At 36.1% G+C, this 19576-nt stretch overlaps 1 protein-coding gene across 3 annotated transcripts in view; it reads right to left on the bottom strand.

Annotated features, from left to right (window-relative positions):
• Positions 1 to 19576, bottom strand: part of COG5 (component of oligomeric golgi complex 5) — a 368077-nt gene that overhangs the window by 63899 nt on the left and 284602 nt on the right. For all 3 annotated transcript variants that reach the window (XM_017546917.2, XM_037745106.1, XM_017546916.2), the window contains exons 13-14: positions 17374 to 17535; positions 15103 to 15202 (exon numbers count right to left, since the gene is read on the bottom strand). In XM_017546917.2, coding sequence (XP_017402406.1) covers positions 15103 to 15202; positions 17374 to 17535 — 262 coding nt within the window. The remainder of the gene's footprint in view (positions 1 to 15102; positions 15203 to 17373; positions 17536 to 19576) is intronic.

The following is a 19576-nucleotide window of genomic DNA, read 5'->3' on the forward strand; positions in this document are numbered from 1 at the left end:
CCTGTAATCCCAGCACTTTGGGAGGGTGAAGCAGGAGGGTGACTTGAGCCGAGGAGTTTGAGATCAGCCTGGGCAATATGGCAAAACCCCATCTCTACAAAAAATACAGAAATTAGCCTGGCGTGATGGTGTGTGCCTGTAGGTCCCAGCTACTCTCGAGGCTAACGTGTGAGGATGGTGTAAGTCTGGTAGAGGAGGCTGCAGTGAGGGACTTCTCTTCCCAGTTCAGCAAGGGGCGTGTTTTCAAAGGCAGGAGTTTCCTGACTCCACGCCTCCATCCAGGCACCAGAGGGGTTTCAAATGTAAAGTTCTTTCTCTGATGCTCCCTAGCACGGGCCACGGGCCACGTAGGGAAAGCCAAGTGACGCTTCTTTATCCAAATATTCCCCCGAAAGCTCAGGGTGGAGGGGGTTCTGTAACTCAGGGCTGTGGACCAAGTAGCCAATCCAGTATCAGAGTCAAAGATCAATCACTCCAGACAACATTTGAAAGAACTCCTTTCATTGAACGAAAACATTAATGGGGGAGGGAGTAACTCAAGGGTTAAAACTTCAGCTGCTCCTTACCTGAAGGGACTGCCTGCTCTGGAATCCCCTCACACAGCACCGTGGGCTCACACGCTCTCTCGCTCTCTCTCAGTCTAATAAATTGCTCTTCTGCAAAACTCTTTGGGTCCATGATATTTATTTGAACGGTAAGCTCACCACACCTCCAGGGCCCCTCTCCCCATTCTTTGGGGTAAGAGGCCAGGAAGCCCTTCTGAACTGGGAGCTGAGTGGGCTCCCCCTGGTTACAGCAGTGACTCAAGATCATTCCAGTGCACTCCGGCCTGGATGACAGAGCCAGATCCTGCCTCAAAACAACAACAAAAACCAAAAACTAACCCCAGAAAATGTATCATAAGAAAATAATAAAGAAAGGTTTATGCACAAAGATTTATAAAACTGAGAAATGGGAAAATCCTACATGTTGAAAAATAAGGGAATGGTTGGGTCTATCAGGCAACTGACATAATGGAGCAAACAATGGAAGTTACTAATGTTACACTGTTAACTGTAAAAAAAAGAAAGCAGATATGTCTATGTAGCCATTTGCTTTCACAAAAAGACTGGAAAAAAATAAAGCAAAAACATAAAGAAATAGTGTGAAGCATTACATAAAGAGGAAGGTTAGTAAAATACTATTAAAGGGTACTGGAATTCCATAAAGTATCTGAAAGGTTTACTTGTAGAATATACTTAGAAATTGTTACACAATGTAATTTCACACATTATAAACATTAAGAGGATATAATCTCCATCTCTCAAAGATTTACAACAATATGAGAAAATAAACTGCTTTGGTTGTTTTCCTGTCCAAAGAAAGGATTTGGGGAAAGATAATCTCATCAAGGTACTTTTTAATCTACTGATCTGTGACACAGACAAAAATAATTTTTATTTTATTTTTTGAGACAGGGTCTCCCTCCGTCACACAGGCTGAAGTACAGTGGCATGATCATGATTCACTGCAGTCTCAACCTCCTGGGATCAAGTGATTCTCCCATATCAGCTTCCAGAGTAGCTGGGAACACAGGCATGTACCATCATGCCCAGCTAATTTTAAAATTTTCTGTAGAGACAGGGTCCACTATGTGCCCTCACTAGTCTCAAACTCTTGAGCTTAAGAAGTCATCTTTGGGATCTTCCAAAGATTGCAGGTGTGAGGCGCTGCACCCAGCCTTAATTTTTATTCATGTTTATTTTTCAAATGCTTTAATCATAGATTACCTGGTTCAGATTGATAATCGCAGATTACCTGGTTCAGATTTTAATCATAATTCATAAGAGTTCTGATTAAATATCACTTAGTTTATCATAACATGGCAATTATCCTATAAAAATATAAAATTATATGTTTAAATACGTATGTGCTCACAATTAAATTATCAAAGATCCTTCACGCTAAATATAGTTTGTATAGGCTGGGCACGTGGCTCAGGCCTGTAATCCCAGCACTTTAGGAGGCCAAAGTGGGAGTACAGTCTGAGCTCAGGAGTTTGGGACCAACCTGGGCAATATAGTGAAACTTTGTCTCTACAAAAAATGAAAAAATTAGCTGGGCAGAGTGGTGCTTGCCTATAGTCCCAGGTCCTCAGGAGGCTGAGGCAGGAGGATTTCTTCAGCCCAGGAGGTCAAGGCTGCAGTAAACTGTGACTATACCACTGCACTCCAGCCAGGGTGACAGAGAGACCCTGTCTCCCAAAAAAATGAAAAAAATATGTATGTGTGTGATGGGTGTGTGTATATAGGGGGAGAGAGTGAGTCTGTAATACATTAGAAATATTTTATGTGATATCCAGGTTTAGGATATGTTTCTAAAAATGTATAAAAAAGGACAAATCTGTAGGTTTACATAGCAATTTGCATTTTCCCAGCACATTAATCTAACTAAACTTTGATGATATATAAAACTAATTTCTTGGGTGCCAAAACTATCAGAAAATATTTTCAAGAAAATATTCCCAAAGTGTATGTCACACTTTTCTGGTTTCATAATTAAGGTACACAGAACATGTACCTGAAGAAGGCAAGTTCTACTTAGGTTAACCATTGTAAATGTTCACTAGTGTTTGAGCAGTATTTTTAGGCTGTTACGTCTCTTCTCTGCTTTTACTGACTTTATCCAAGCTTAGCAGGGTATTCCCCTGCATTCACCTTCATTCATTAAATAAACTTAGATTACTAACTCTTTTGATGTTTGGTGTTTTCTATTCTTCAAATTTTGGTGATTTTACGAGTCCTTCCCTTATTCCTAAGGTGTAAGCTTTCTCTTTTTTGTTATCTTTTTGATATTCTTCCCTCATCTTGGTCTAATTTGCTTTGAAGTGGGAAGCCACAGGACTAACCATGTTAAAGCTGGGAGACTTTCCTATGAGTTATGTGTGTGTGCTTTAGTATATGGACATTGTAACATCAATTCTAGCAGTTCAGAGAATGATTTCATTGCCTTCTTGGTTCTTAATTATATCCCAGACTGTTAAATTTATCAAATGTTTGACAACTTAATTTTAAAAAGAGGTTTTTTACTAGCTATTTACAAAACAAAGAAAGGTATAATTCAACCATAGAACAGATTTAATAGTAATGTTGTATCTTGACATCAGGCTAAATCTTCACACAAATCTGTTATTAAAAAGATGATAGCTTGAGATGTGATCCAGTTTGAACAGTTAATATAAAACTAAAAAGTGGGAAACAAAATCAAGGCTTGTTTATGCATGAGAGCTAAGCATGAACAACACACAGGAATAAAATACAGCTTTGTAATTCAAAGCTCTGTTGCTGAGACACCACCAAGTCCTACTACACAAAGCCCCTTTCTCAACCTAACCTTCTCATTAGCCTCCTCTACATTTCCTATGCTTCCATCAAAATCTCCACCTGGAAATACAGGGGATAAAAAAAGCAAACACAATTTGCTAAGAATGAATCATTTAATTAAGTTTATTATCCTTCCTAAGAGCTTTTATTTTTCCGGAAAGGGTCTTAAGCTTTTGAACAGCAGATAGAATTTCTACCTACCCATGACCTAAACACTGGCCTTGTTAATTAATTTTAGTGTTGTAAGTCTGCATATTTAAAATTCTTTGAAAAAGAAAGAACTATTCAGTTTCAGGTATGCTGAGGTTTTCCCATTTTCCAATAAGGAATACTGTAAGTAATTTATTAGCAATTTAAAAAATCCTTCATATTTACATGAAACGTAGAGAATAAGGCCTCTTTGATTTACAGTAATCTGATTATAGTACAAAATAAGCTTCAAACTACAGCATTTCAAAAAATAATAAAAGTTTATTACTCTTAGGGATACAAAATAACTAAAATCCCAGCATACTAGTATTAAGGCTTAATTAATCAACACAATTTAAAAAAATAATTAGTGTAGAAGCCAGGCATGGTGGCTCACACCAGTAATCCCAGCACTTTGGGAGGTTGAGGTGGGAGAATCGCTTGAGGCCAGGAGTTGGGCAACAGCCTGCACAACATAGTGAGCTCCCCACATCTATTTTTAAAAAATAATTTAAAAAATGTAATTAAATCTATAATCTTATATGCATTATTACTTTTCGTAGTAAGAAATTCTTTTTTTTTCTTGAGACAAAGTTTCACTCTTGTTGCCCAGGCTGGAGTCTGGAGTGCAATGGTGCAATCTCAGCTCACCACAACCTCTGCCTCCCAGATTCAAGCGATTCTCCTGCCTCAGCCTCTCCAGTAGCTGAGATTACAGGAATGCGTCACTACACCCAGCTAATTTTGTATTTTTAGTAGAGACGGGGTTTCTCCGTGTTGGTCAGGCTGGTCTCAAACTCCAGACCTCAGGTGATCCACCAGCCTTGGCCTCCCAAAGTGCTAGGATGACAGACTGAGTCACCGTGCCTGGCCTGAGAAATCCTTTATATATAGTCCAACAATAATCTTCAGTTCGACTGAAGTCCTAATAATAAAAAGTATATTACTGAACTCCAAGTTAATTAGGCTCTTTCTGTATATTGGTTTTAATATTAATGTTTATAATGTCAAAACAGGAAAAAAAGTTAATTACCTGAGAAAGCAAGAATTCATTTTGTAAAACATGGCACTATTATTTTTGTCATTCTATGATTGTGTTTGCCATAAATGCCTATATTTGAGAAAATGTCTCAAGAGAAGTAGTTTTAAAGGATATACTTCCAATGTGGCTCAACTGACCCTCTTCACCATCACAGTCTTTCGTTTTGGTAGTGGATTTGTTTGTTTCTCTCTATAATTGTATCTGCTTTTGCTTTTAGTTTGAGGCTGTATCGTAAGGTGTATCATAATTCTTTGCCTTCCTTTATGTGACCTCCACAATCCTTAATAATGCTTTCTGACTTAACGTCTATTCTGTCTGATGTTAATATAGCTATGTCAGCATTCTTCTGATTAGTATTTGCCTGAAATATTTTTTCTCCATTCTTTTACTTTCATCCTTTATCTGTCCTTATATTTCAGGTATGTCATACAAGGCTGAATTCAGTAAATGATTCTATGCAAACTGAAAAATGTCAGTGGCCAGGTTAGTATATTTATATTTATTGTGATCAGTGATGTACTTGTTGGAATGATTTTACTATCTTACTATAAACTTTCTTTTATTTGTCATGATTTAATTTTTGTTTCTTTTACTTCTGTATATTTTTCAGCCTTTTACTTAACTGATAGTTTTCTTTTTTACCCTTTTCCATTAACCTAATTCTAAGTCATATATTCTATTTCTTTCAGTAGTCATAAATTGTTAAAATTATATTCAATTTAAGTGAATATATCCATGGCTTTAAAATCCTTCTGAACAATGACATGCATTTTAAAATGCTTTAAAATCCAACATTCCTTCCTTATTTAATACCTTAATGTGGACTTGTATTTCAGTTCCATCTTACTTCTATGTTTCATATTAGTCACTATTATTTCTTATTTTATGCTGTTAAAGATTAGATTTACCTACATGTTTATCAATGTTTTGTGCTTACTATTATTTCCTGCATTCTAATCCTTCCTTTTTGCATTAGATTTCCTCCTTCTGCATTCAACCATTAAATAGTTTCCCTCTCATTCTGAGTGAAGGCCAAAGCCCTTACTAGAGCCTGCAAGAGCTGGCATGATCTAGGGTTAAGGTTACATAGTTTCAAGGATATCAGAACAGTTTCAAGGATACCAGAACACACATTGCTTCAATAGCTGCCAGACTGCTACTGCCTTTTAAGGTACTGGACTTGCCTCTTCAGTCCCATTCACTGTGATCAGTCCCTCTGAGTACTAATCAAATTATTCCTTCTTGTAAAGTCTTGCATATAGTAAAAACTGAAACAGAACTGAAAGGCATAAATTTTTTCAGAAAGTTCTGTCTCCACATCCTTAGTCCCATTCTCCACAAAGTCATATATGAACAGTTTCTTATGTGGCCTTCCAGAAATTTAAAAAAAAAAAAAAAAAAAGGGAAAGGTATAAAAACATTTATTTACATATCCATTTTACTTACAGATGGGACTACTAAATGTACTATTTTTACCTTATTTTTCTAGTCTAATATATCATAGAGACTTTTCTGAGTCAGCCCATACAAATCTTTATAAGACTACAAAGTATTTCTCTCACTAATTTGTAACCAAGCTCCCCAACTATCAATATTTTCTTGAAGATGTATCTTCTGTGGAGGCCTGAGAGAGAGAGTAAGGAGATCTGAACTCCTCACAGATTCCTTGTCATTATTGTTAATTTTGAAGGTTATCAGAATGCTTACAGTTAGAAATTCAATTTACTAACTTTTAAACTGGGTTGTTAGCAAAGGTAGTACTTACATATTTTTTTTATTGTTGTTTTGAGACAGATCTCCCTCTATTACTCTGGCTGGAGTGCCATGGCCACAATCTTGGCTCACTGCAGCCTCTGCCTTCTGGGCTCAAGAAATTCTCCCGCCTCAGCTTCCCAAGTATCTGGGACATGAGATATGTGCCACCTTGCCCAGCCTCATATATGTTTTGAATTATCAAAAGTGAAAATAAGAAATGTAGACCCAAGAGAAGAACACCCCCCCACACACACACCACACCCCTTTACTCCTTTATTTTTTCCAAACTTCCAAAATATGTATTACATTTAGTTTTGAAAATGTGATTTTAGGCAGTTGGAGAAAAGTAGCTGGTAAAATTGTTTACTGTGAATTTTAATATACTGTGAATTCTAATATACTGTGACTGTATATGTGTGGGCCTGTTTCTCTTTAAGGTTCCATTTTTCTATACTTGTGCTACTAATACTTAATACTTCAGTATCTTAACTAGAACTTTTTTTTTTTTTTTGGTAGAGATGGGATCTCACTCAATGGCCCAGGCTGGTCTAAAACTCCTGACCTCAACTGATCCTCCCTCCTTAACCTCCCAAAGTGTTGGGATTTACAGGCGTGAGCCACCACATCTGGCCTTTACTATAGCTTAATGAGCCTTCTTATCTAGTAGTGCAAATCGCCCTACATTGTTCATCTTCTTAAAAAAGTGTCTTGATTGCCAGGTATAGTAGCTCATGCCTGAAATCCCAGCTACTGGGGAGGCTGAGGCAGAAGGACCCCTTGAGCCCAGGAGTTCCAGGCTACAGTGAGCAAGGATCAGGACACTGCACCTAGCCTGGGCAACAGAGCAAGGCTCTAACTCTTAAAAGAAGTGTCTTGGTTATTCCTGACACTTCTGTATTTCTGTAAAAATTTAACAGTCAATTGATCAATTTTTTTAAAAAAAAGATGGAATTTTTATTAGAATTACAATTTCAGAAGAATCAACCCCCTTATAGTACTGAGTCATCCAATATATGAACAGGATATATGCCATCATTTAATACATTATTCTTTAATTTCTCTTAATGCAACATATAGTTTTCAGCATAAAGTCTTGCCCATATTTTGTCAAATTATTCCTAGAATTTGGTAATTTCTGCTGCCACTGTAAATAGTCTATTTTCTGTTTGTAGATGGTAGATATAGTGAGTTTTCAGTGATATCCTGTATACAATGTTTTCACTAAAATCCTAATTCTAGAGCAAGCTTTTGGCTTTAATGATGGTTCTCTATTGGTTTTTTGTTTTTAACTTGGTTGTTTTCTGCTCTCATCTTTATTCTTCCTTCTTACTATGTTTTATAGGTTTAATTTGCTCCTTTTTTTCCCCTTTTAGTTCCTTAAGGTAGAAGATTAGATCCTTGATTGAGATCTTTTTTCCTTATACATTAAATACAAGTATTCAATGATTTAAACTTTGCTCAGTTAGCTGTATCCTACAAATGCTAGTATGTTTGTTCTATTTTCATTTTTATTTAGTTCAAAATATTTTTCAAAAATATCCCTTTTTGGCCTACAGATAATTTACATGTTTGTTGTTTAGCTTTCAAATATCTGGGGGATTTCCCAGGTATCTTTCAGTTATTTGGGGAGAAAGAATCACAGGCCTCTTTAAAATCTGTTAGAGCATTTTTTCAGAAAAATTTTGTGAAAGGAAAATAAATCTTGGCCTCTTCACCCTAAATCACTAAGCTAAAGAGAAAAGTCAAGCTGGGAACTGCTTATGGCAAACCTGCCTCTCATTCTACTCAAAGTCACCCCTCTGCTCATTGAGATAAATGTATACCTGATTGCCTCCTATGGAGAGGCTATTCAGAAACTCCAAAGAATGCATCCATTTATCTCTTATCTACCTATGATCTGGAAGCCCCCTCCCAGCTTTGAGTGGTCCTGCCTTTCTGGACAGAACCAGTGTTCATCTTATATACGTTGATTGATGTCTCAAGACTCTCGAAAATATATAAATCCATACGGTGCTCTGACCACCTTGGGTACACGTCATCAGAGACCTCCTGAGACTGTGTCTCTGCAAGTCCTCAACCTTGACAAAATAAACTTTCTAAATTAATTGAGACCTGTCTCAGCTATATCAGGTTCACAATTTCAAATAACATTTCATAATTTCCTGGGGTCTACAGATCCCCTAAACCCATTCCCAGATTATCAATTTCTGCCTTAAGATACTGAAAATGCTAAAAAGATTTTCTAAGAGATGGAGAAAGAGGGCATTCTTAATTCCCATCACAGAGAGAATCTTTCCATGTCACCATGTTTGCTTTTAGATGTGTCTCAGAAAATAAACCGGTACAACCTACTACTAGTGAGTTGAGTAAAAGCTGCTCAAAAGTATGCTACATGTTTGATAAAGTAAAGGATAATCAAAGACAATCCATAGCTTCTAAGATGCAAACAAGTTTGCTTATACTCAAATGCAGAGTTGTGGTTTGCATCCTAATTTTCAAAAGGAAGTATTCTTCCTCTCTCTGAATTTGTGCCTAATTATGTGTGTTGGGGAAGAGGTAGTTATAGTTGCCCCATTAATCATGCCTCCCTCTGTACCAATACTACAGGTCTTCAATTCAGAACCCAGCTGGTAGCTGGTGTCACACTGGGATACTGCAGATACAGTTCCTGAGCATGTTTTGGCCTTAGTTCCATTTGCAAGGCAATCTTGCTGCTTGTCACACTAGGTTTATACCTATAGCAGCCCTGGGCAGTAAATACAGGTTTTCTTTAGATCTTATTATGGGTATGGCTATATCTTTACTGTGATGTGTATTTGTATGTCGGTGTATGCTCGGAAAGAGGGTGTTCTGAGTAAACCACAGCCTAACCTTGGCTAAATGCTGACAATTTTCTCTCTCAGAAATATAATTTTAAATAGTGTAATTTTAAGCTTACATGAAGGAATTAAATCATAGTTCATACCTTGGAACAGGGTAGGATTAAAAGCTCTACTTGATCACTAATATGCTTCAACAGATATAAAAGCTCTATAGTGTTAGAACTTCCTAAAAATTGTGAAAAATTATAAAAACTTATAAAAAATTATAAAAACAATTATAAAAGATTGACTATGTAACTGACTACTCCTCTCAATGAGAACCACCTGGAAAAACTAAACAACATATTTCAAAAATCTTCTTGATGGTATTGAAGTGATAACATGGCAGTAAAAAAATTATGGGGCAAGATTTAATTGCTCAATTTCTTTTCAAGCTTCTAATACTAATATTTTCTTGGTGGTTATAGAGGATTCCAATTACTCAGAGACTAAAAAAACTCCACATTCTGGAATAAAGAAAAAAAAATTAATGAGAAAAATAAAGAAAAAATAGAAGGAAAATATTTCAATATTATGTGCCTGTGGTGTATAACGAAAAGAGGTTTAGGACAATAAAGATTAGAAAATGTGATAAGAGATCAACACATATAATTTAAAAGTCATACAGAAAAAGGGCTTATGAATTTTATACTAATATTAACATTAACTGAAATCGTTAAGTAAATTACCATAGCAATAAATTTCTCTCTTCTTTGACAATGAGGGTGGTGTCAAATGACATAAAAATTTAACAAATACACACTATTACGATTCAAGTAGGGAGCTTACACCTTTGGGAATAAAAATAAAAGCTCAGCCAGGTGTGGTAGAGCTGCCTGTAGTTCCAGATACCTGACAGGTTGAGGCAGAGGGATTGCTTGAGCCTAGGAGTTTGGGACTTTAGAGAACATTGATTGCAACTGTGAATACTCCCTGTGTAACAGTCTGGGAACACAGCAATATCCCATCTCTAAATACTAAAAATTAAAATTAAGAAAGTTCATGAGCTCACTTTTTTAACTGTTGCATGCTCTCAATTTGGCTTTGTGATAGATGGCATAATTTTGTTCCAATTCTTTACCTTCTTTGCTATTTAGTTTTGCACTATGGAGGGGTTGTTTTGGTGAGTGAGACTTAGGGGAATATTTCGTCTTCTGCGCCCCTTTCTTCACCATGAGATCAAGCCAGGATAGCCTGCTGCAGGTTTAGAGACATGTAGAACAGAGCAGGATTTTAATATGGTTAAGGCCAGTCTAAATTAGCAGCCAGCCAGTCTTGTGAGTAAGCCCAGCCAAGCTCAGTAAAGCCACTTAGGTAGCACCCCATATGACTCAAGAAGCATGAGCAATAAACGCTTACTATCACTCATGCTTACAGTGGTTGTCTGTTACACAGCATTCTTATGACAACAGATAACTAATACAGACTTTGACCTGCTTTAACTAGCAATTTCAATTTTTTTTCTCTTGAAAATATTATTTGTCATTGCTGTCTTCAATATGATCTAGTGACTCTTAGCCCTGACAGTTTGTCTAGTATTGACTTATTGCAGCCCCCAGAAAATCAAGCTCTTACAGGTCTGAGAAGCAAGTCAGATAGCTATCTTCTTTTCTGCTGTTTTTGTAGACACAAGGTCTCAATATGTTGCCCCAGCTAGTCTTGAACTACTGGGCTTAAGCAATCCTTCTGTCTTGAACTCTCAAAGTGCCAGGATAATAGGTATATCCACTGTGCCAGGGCAGAAAGCTATCTTGAAGAAAGGATGAAGTGACCCTAAAATAGTCCAAAGTAAGAATAGAGGTAACAAAGAGTGGAAGGCTATCTAAAGGATCAAGTGGGCCAGGCGTGGTGGTTCCCTTTGGGAGGCCAAGGTGGGAGGTTGCTTGAGGCCAAAAGTTCAAGACCATCCTGACCAACATAGTGAGAATCCCATAGCTTAAAAAAAAAAAAGGATCAAGACTCTAGCTAGGTAATTCAAAGGTATTCATGTGTTTGTATTATAGCTAAAGTGCATTTGGTCAAAGAGACACTACTGATTTGTTTCATTTGTTTGCACATAATATAAAAACTCTTCCAAGTGATTTCATATTTGTGTATTAACAACATAAGCAATTACCATGTAATATATGGGGTGATATTCCATGTAAATGACATTAAAATCTCCATTAAATAATACATTCCATTCATTCATTCATTCACTCACTCATTTATTTATTTGAGGCGGAGTCTAGGTCTGTCATCCAGGCTTGAGTGCAGTGGCATGATCTAAGCTCATTGCAACCTACGTCTCCTGGGTTCATGCAATTCTCCTGGCATGCCACCATCCCTGGCTAATTTTTGTATTTTCAGTAGAGATGGGTTTCCCCATTTTGGCCAGGATTATAGTTGTGAACCACCATACCCAGCCAATACTTTTAAAGCTAAAAAAAAATAAAATAAAATAAAATAAAAATTGAGGCCCGGCACAGTGGCTCACACCTGTAATCCCAGCACTTTGGGAGGCCAAGGGAGGCTAATCACCAGGTCAGGAGTTCAAGACCAGCCCGGCCAGCATGGTGAAACCCTGTCTCTACTAAAAATACAAAAAATTAGCCAGGCATGGTAGTGTGCACCTGTAATCCCAGCTACTCAGGAGGCTGAGGCAGGAGAATCACTTGAATCTGGAAGACAGATGTTGCAGTGAGCTGAGACAGTGCCACTGCACACCAGCCTGAGAAACAGAGCAACACTTGTCTCAAAAAACAAACAACAAAAAAACTGAACTCATATTTGAGTTCATATGTCTCCACACTGTTTAAATATCACACATGTATGTTTTTTTCCATTATAGGAATGTCAAGTCTCCAACTAACTTATGAATTTATATTAAGAATAAAGTGTATATTTACAAAGCCTTAAAATAAAACCTTACTGTCAACAACTATTGACTTCATACATGGCTACTGATCTGCATTGAAGTTGAGACCTCCCTTATAAATGTCATTCCTCTTATTGTTTCAAATAGTCTGCAACCTAATTAAATGCCAATCTCCTTTCTCACAGTTCATAACATTTCACATTTACACTAAGATCCTAGATGCCATTCCCTGGAACTGTTAAATAATGATTACTGTTGGAAAATACCCTTCAGCTTTTAAAAGGAATACTTAATTGTTTATTTGCCTCCAATGTTGGTATAAAAAAGTTTACAAGCCTATAAATTTTAAAGGTGTCACAATAGTTCCCTTATATACTAATATTTTAGTTTCCTTTTAACACACAGGGGATAAGGAAAACACTAATTCAAATTTTTCCTTGTGGCTGGGTACAGTGGCTCATGCCTATAATCCCAGTACTTCAAGAGGCTAACGCTGTGGATCACTTGAGCCCGTGAGTTTGAAACCAGCCTGGGCATCAAGGTGAGACCATCATCTCTACAAGAAATAACAAAAATTAGTGAGGTATGCTGGCATACGTGGAGGCTGAGGTGGGAGGATCCTTTCAGCCTGGGAGGTGGAGGTTGCAGTGAGCACGGGCAAAGACTTTCTGACTAAAATACCAAAAGCAATGGCAACAAAAGCCAAAATTGACAAATGAGATCTAATTAAAGAGCTTCTGCACAGCAAAATAAGCTATCATCAGAGTGAACAGGCAACCTACAGAACGGAAGAAAATTTTTGCAATCTGTCCATCTGACAAAGGGCTAATACCCAGATCTACAAGGAACTTAAACAAATTTACAAGAAAAAAAAACAACCCCATCAGCAAGTGGGCGAAGGATATGAACAGGCACTTCCCAAAGGAAGACATTTATTCAGCCAACAAACATATGAAAAAAATATCATCACTGGTCATTAGAGAAAGGCAAAACAAAACCACAATGAGATACCATCTCACACATTAGAATGGTGATGATTAAAAAGTCAGGAAACAACAGATTCTGTCACTTCTTAATCTTGTGGACCTGAGGCTTAAATTTTTCACCTTTAAAAAGAATCTCCCACTGATTGATTTAATTTTCATATCAAATCTTAAGTCAACATTTCCACTTATAGGCAGAGTAGTTATCCAATTAAAAAATCTGTTTCAAGTCTTTCTTCCACTAAAGATTTACTATTTGGCAATTTTCCTCTAAATGTTTTGTCAAATTATTCTAAAAGAAAAGAAATATTTGTAAAGATTAAAAAACAAAACATGTATAATTTCCAAACACAGAGGAGCAGAGTTATTAAACGCCAAGAAATGAACATTAACAGCAAGTTGTTACCTAAGACATTAGTCAATAATATACTGTTAAAAATAAAGCATATGATGCTTTTGATAATCTTATTTAATACTGAGGTTTCCCTTATACACTAAAACGAAAATTGAAAAATAAAACTATTTTTAATAAAAAAAGAAATAATTCAACTAAAAAACAAAAAATGCCAATGACTTTCTGTTAGTCTTCAACACTGCAGGTAGATTAGGTAGGCCAAACTAATTTATAGCCACAGATGATTTGATCAACACTATCAACTCAGTCAAATGTTTGTAGATATATTTTGATTTCGTCTAAGTCTTTTGGCATTACTCTGTTAACTGAGGTACCTGTTACCATTACCACTGTCCTGCCCCACCCTCAACACAAGGTACTTTCTATACATATGCTGGACCTTTCTTATGGTGTTATCTTCAAGTCTCAACATTGTCAGTGACCACACTAAACTTTACTAGATATAATACTGAATTTTATTTCTAGAAATAACTGTTTCGGAAGCAATGAACATTACAATAAAGCATCTTTAAACAAAGATTGAGAATAAAATAGTAATCTAAATTAATAGTAATTGCCTACAAAGAGCTTTCATGTCTCTGTATGGTTAGTTTTCAATAATTTTTTTAAGAAGGTGCTTCTAAGATGATTTTTGTCAAGACTACAAGATCAACTGAATGGAAAATAGCACCACATTTGCAAACAAAATCTGTCCATCCATGGAAACTGAAAGTAGAAAGCCTCATAACATGACTGGTACCCCCAAGGATCATTTTGTGCAAATCCTTCAGTTTGTCACCAACCTACCCTAAAAATTATCGCAGAACAAACTGAAACAACTTGGATATAGGTAAAAATAGATTATTACATTTATTACAATGTTTCAATTGGGACTAGCCAGAGAGGATAAACTGAAAATGTAGTTGGCTAACATTCTAAAGATAGTGGAGACAAACAGATTTTGACACAGTATCTAAAATTAGCATATCAGTAATATCAAAAAATATATTGACGTCTCATTTTGTTTGGATTTCAGTTAGCATACATATATACTAGTGAAATATGTGTGCTTAACTTTAAAGCATTAATGTATAGAATTAAGAGTATGATTCAGTTTTGTACTTATTTTAAATTCATGCATATAGCTATGTCAAACAGAATAATTTCAGGGTTAAACTCTCAGGCTCTAAGGTTGAAATCTTTAAAAAGTAAATAAACATTTTTCTGCTAAAATTTTACATACTTTACTTCCTCCAATAGTTTTCTAACAGTTCAAGTCAATTTCACACTAGGTGACTGTATAAATAATACATGGAGTGAGTGGTCACACAAAAGGGAAAATTTGAGTATAATTATAATTTATGTAAATTATTTAAAATATTTAAAAATATATAATCAGCCCATAAATTGGCACATACATTTAAAAAAAAAAAAAAACCTTATTAAACTTGCCTGTCTTCTGAAAGTATATATATTGACAATGTGTAGGAGCGCCACTTTTTGTTAACAGAATTTTTTTTTCTGGTTTAAATTCATCAGAAAGTTACAAACTTTCACTATAGTAAAAATGGAACTAAATCAGTATTTGTGGTCAAGCATCATATAGTTAGTAATTTTAAACAAAATCATTAAAGTTTACAGATAAAGGATACCACTTACAAGCTGCTCTGATTTTACACTGTATAACTGGATGGTCTTTGCCACATTTTTTGACACAGCTAATGTGAGGTTTGTATCAACCGCAGCAACATTTAGTTCACTGGAGAAAATAAAAACAGTTTTTAAATATTAGCAACATAGTTCATCAAGAAAGTAAAGAGCAAGATAAAAACTCAAACCCAATAAGCAATGTGGTTATTCTTTTTATAGAGTTCACTGCTTCCAAGAACTGGTTGCCTTGTTTCATTTTACCCCCTAAATTCAGCACCAGGCAAAAGTGCCTGGAGATAGCTTCCTTAATGACCAGTTTCTCATTAATAAAAGCATGTCATGTGTGGGTTCAGTCTGTGATTAAGAGAGTAAATTGTGAACAGATTAAAGTAGCACTCTTGCTAATACTGATACAGTGCAATTAGAGGCATTGCATATCATACACATCTGCAAGGAAATGACAGCTTTTGAATGGAAATGATGACCTTGAAGGGACATAGGCTAAAAATGTAAATTATAGATGATATATACTCAGTTTTTGTAGAAATTATGCCAATTCATGCCAGTTCGAATAGAGTAACTTTTTAAATAATATAAAAGCATAACAGGGCTATAATTACACATTTAAAAAATTTGTATTCTTAAAGTATTTTTTTTCATGCTTCAACTTTAACACTGGATTGACTGGGTCATTTGATCTGACTGCCAAAAAAACAGGTATTTACAAAGACCATGGAATGAATGCTAGAAATTAAAAATCATATGGAAACCCATATACAGATGGAAGGCAAGAAAAGTAATTATTGTCCCTGAAACAGTAGAGTAAATCTTGGCACTTACCAGATTTTCTTTTTAAAAAAGTTAGAAGAGTTTGAAACAATGCAAGTGAGTGCATATTATTTGTAACAAAAATGCACTTTCATATAGTATTGAGACATAATTTTGTTAATGTTCACTTTTAAATTTTATCAAATGCTAGCATAAGCACGATTCTTCCAGCTGTAGATTATATTTGATTACAGCATTGACAAGTTGCATAGAGGAATGGGAGAGATGCCTCTTTAACATTTACTTAAACAGGTCAAAGAGATCAAGTTACTAGGGCCTAAAGTCAGAACTGTGGAAAGTCAAAGCAATTGTGGAGAGATTTAGGACCTAGATGCCGGGCAATCTGGACAATTTATAGGTACATTTGCAGCAAAAGATACCCTTATGTATATTTTTATACATGTGGCTTACTTTTATTTATTTATTTATTTTTTGAGACAAGGTCTCGCTCAGTCACCCAGGCTGGACGGCAGTGGCGCGATCTCAGGATACTGCAGCCTCTGCCTCCCAGGTTCAACTGATTTTGGTGCCTTAGACTCCTAAGTAGCTGGGGTTATAGGTGTGTACCACCAAGCCCAGCTGATGTTTGTATTTTTAGTAGAGATGGGGTTTCGTTGTGTTGGCCAGGATGGTTCTGAACTCCTGATCTCAGGTGATCCACCCACCTCTGCCTCCCAAAGTGTTGGGATTATAGGTGTGAGCCACCATGCCTGGCCACCTGTGGCTTTTTAGTCTTACCCTTCCACGCCTCAGAATCACCATCTTCAAATCTTTAAAAGATTTTAGACCTTGGTCTTATACTATTTTTTATTCCTTAAAATGTCCATCTCAAATGCACAGTTCTACTATTATGACAACTTGTTAGTCATGACAGAAACTGAGATAATTTCAACTGCAAATTAGTCTGGATAACTTTTAAATGTAAACGTGTAAAGGCAACAGTATATAATTACATTGTCTGCAGGCATTCAGGTGGCACCTCTGCTAGGATACCTTCCCTTTTTAGAGTCTTAAAAGCTGTCACATTCACTTAAAAAGCTTTAAATAGCAAACACAAGTAGGCTAATCAAGACTATATTCCTATTTCTGCCATGAAGCACTTTCTGGAGGTTAGGATTAAAAAAATTAACCTGTATGTTTTATAAAATCATTTATTATATTTAATTTCTTGTGTAATGTAAGAAATTTACTGGGAAGAGCTAGGCTTACTTTGCATCCTTGGCAAGATACAGAGTAATTAACTATTTTTAGACTATATTTAAGGTATTTAAATTATTTCATTAATTGGAATCTCAAGTACTTACTATGTGTGCATTCATTTGCTGTGAAACTTTTAATTGTGGGGGTAATTACCTGAATAGTTTGAAAATAAATTAAAAATGTACTGCTATCATATATCACTAACAAATATGGCAGTCATCTTATGGCATGCCACATATAAAAAATACGTACCTTGCTATAGTTTTAATGATACCATCAAGTTCATCAGAGGAAGGAGGATTACGACCACCTGGGGGAAAAACCAAGTTGATAGGATCGAAGAGTCGAGATAAGGATTTTGATAGATAAGCAGCCTCATAGGGTTGTAGTGAGTCTTTCAAAGCCTTTTCTGGACTGTAGAAACAAAATTTTCAAAAAACTAACTTAAATTGAACAGAACTAAATGCTATTGTATCAGGCTATAAATACCTTTTTAAAAAATGCATCTCCCATAAAAATGTAACTCTATACTAACAAAAAGAAAAGAGTTTGTTTTACAATGTACATATTTACAAATATATTTCATAATTAAACATTTAGGACTATATTAACTTTTTTTTTTGAGACAGAGTCTCACTCTGCCACCCAGGCTGGAGTGCAGTGCTGCGATCTTGGCTCACTGCAACCTCCACCTCTTGGGTTCAAGCAATTCTCCTGCCTCAGCCTCCCAAAGAGCTGGGATTACAGTGCCCACCACGCCTGGTTAATTTTTGTAGTTTTAGTAGAGATGAGGTTTCATCATGTTGGCCAGGCTGGTTTCAAACTCCTGACCTCCAGTGATCCACCCACTTTGGGGTCCCAAAATGCTGGGATTAAAGGTGTGAGCAATTACACCCAACCTGTGTTAACATTTTAATTTCTACGTGACGCCCCGCTATAACTGAATAACATATTCATGTGTATTCAATAATACACATGAATACCTAATGTATTACCTGTTTCCTGAAACTAAAAGAATAACAGTAAAATCCTATTAATGCTAATGGAGGCTATGTCTTTATTTGCAAATCCTGCTTATAGACTTACCGAAGCATACAAAGAGAGAACAGCCTGCAGAGACCTGCTCCATTACCTTAGCCCTTTCCATCCACAGCTGCCTCCCCAACAAAGCTCACTATCTGAGGGAAGTGTACAGACCTAGGTTTTTACATTTTCCTTTTTTGTGTTACTAACAAGAGTCAAGACAAAATAAAAATATTTGTGAAACTCCTAAAATCACGTAAATACTCCCAACTGGAATTCTATGATACTTTGTTCTATAATATTCTTCACAAACTTAACCTGAGAAATATTTCTTGCCTGCTTGCACTTCCCATATCTTTAATAATTCATGCTGATTTTTGTTTAGCTATCAACTATTTGATTTACATTTTTCCTTCAACAATTACTATCAAATGCCTATAACCATTATTTTCATCTGTTTCCTTTCTCCTGCAATTGTCTTCTCACATCCCGCCTGTTTACAATCCTTCTACCAGCTTCTGCATTGTCTTTTTTCTTTTATAAAGAACTAATATCCCTTCATCAAAATGTTAACCTTTAAAACATCTGACCTGCTCCTTCATGAATATGAAACTCGGCTCTCTCTTTTTCTCACCCTTCTGGTCAACTGATAAGACCTAGAGATCAGAATGCTCTTGGCTCCTACATCATAATTCCATAGTTATCTCTTAATATTTTCTCATTCAGTAAGTATTACACTCAACACATATTTACTGAGAATACTATGCACCAGGCACTTTGTTAAGTGCTGTGGAGATAAAGAGTGCTTTACAGTCTTGTGAAGAAATTGGCAGGTAAAATGCTAATTATAATTTCTATAATAGATGAAGATACCAAGATCACAATGGGAGCATGAAAGAACTTAGTATCTAAATCTGTCTGAAGCAATCCTCTGTTGAAGTCCAAGCCATCTATTTAAATGTCACTATTTTTACTCATGTCATCTACTGACCTTAGAAGCCTCTTCCACTTCTGCAGAAATCCTGGCACTGAATTATAAGAACTAACACTTTCCTGTTCTCCATATCTACTGTAAAGATCTTTGGTGACTACAATGTCAAGTTTTCTAAACCCTGTCCTATATTAAAAGTCTACATTTACAATAACCTTTATTTTGGCTTTACTGGGGGGGCTTCCAAATTTGAATCCTCATTTTGAACTGCTCCAGCTCTAAGATATTCAAGCTTAAAGGAAACTTTCCACATGCCCCACCTTCTGTCTCTATTTTTTCTTCCACAAATATTAAGTCTCTGTAATATTTGCCAAGTATTTCCTAGGTACAGAAATATAGTACAGAACTTGGTTTTAAAAAAAATTCCCGGCCGGGCCTGGTGGCATGGTGGCACGTGCCTGCAATCCCAGCTATTCAGGAGGCTGAGGCAGGAGAGTCGCT

Source organism: Cebus imitator, unplaced genomic scaffold (assembly GCF_001604975.1).
Source record: "Cebus imitator isolate Cc_AM_T3 unplaced genomic scaffold, Cebus_imitator-1.0 Scaffold192, whole genome shotgun sequence".
Classification (NCBI taxonomy): domain Eukaryota; kingdom Metazoa; phylum Chordata; class Mammalia; order Primates; family Cebidae; genus Cebus; species Cebus imitator.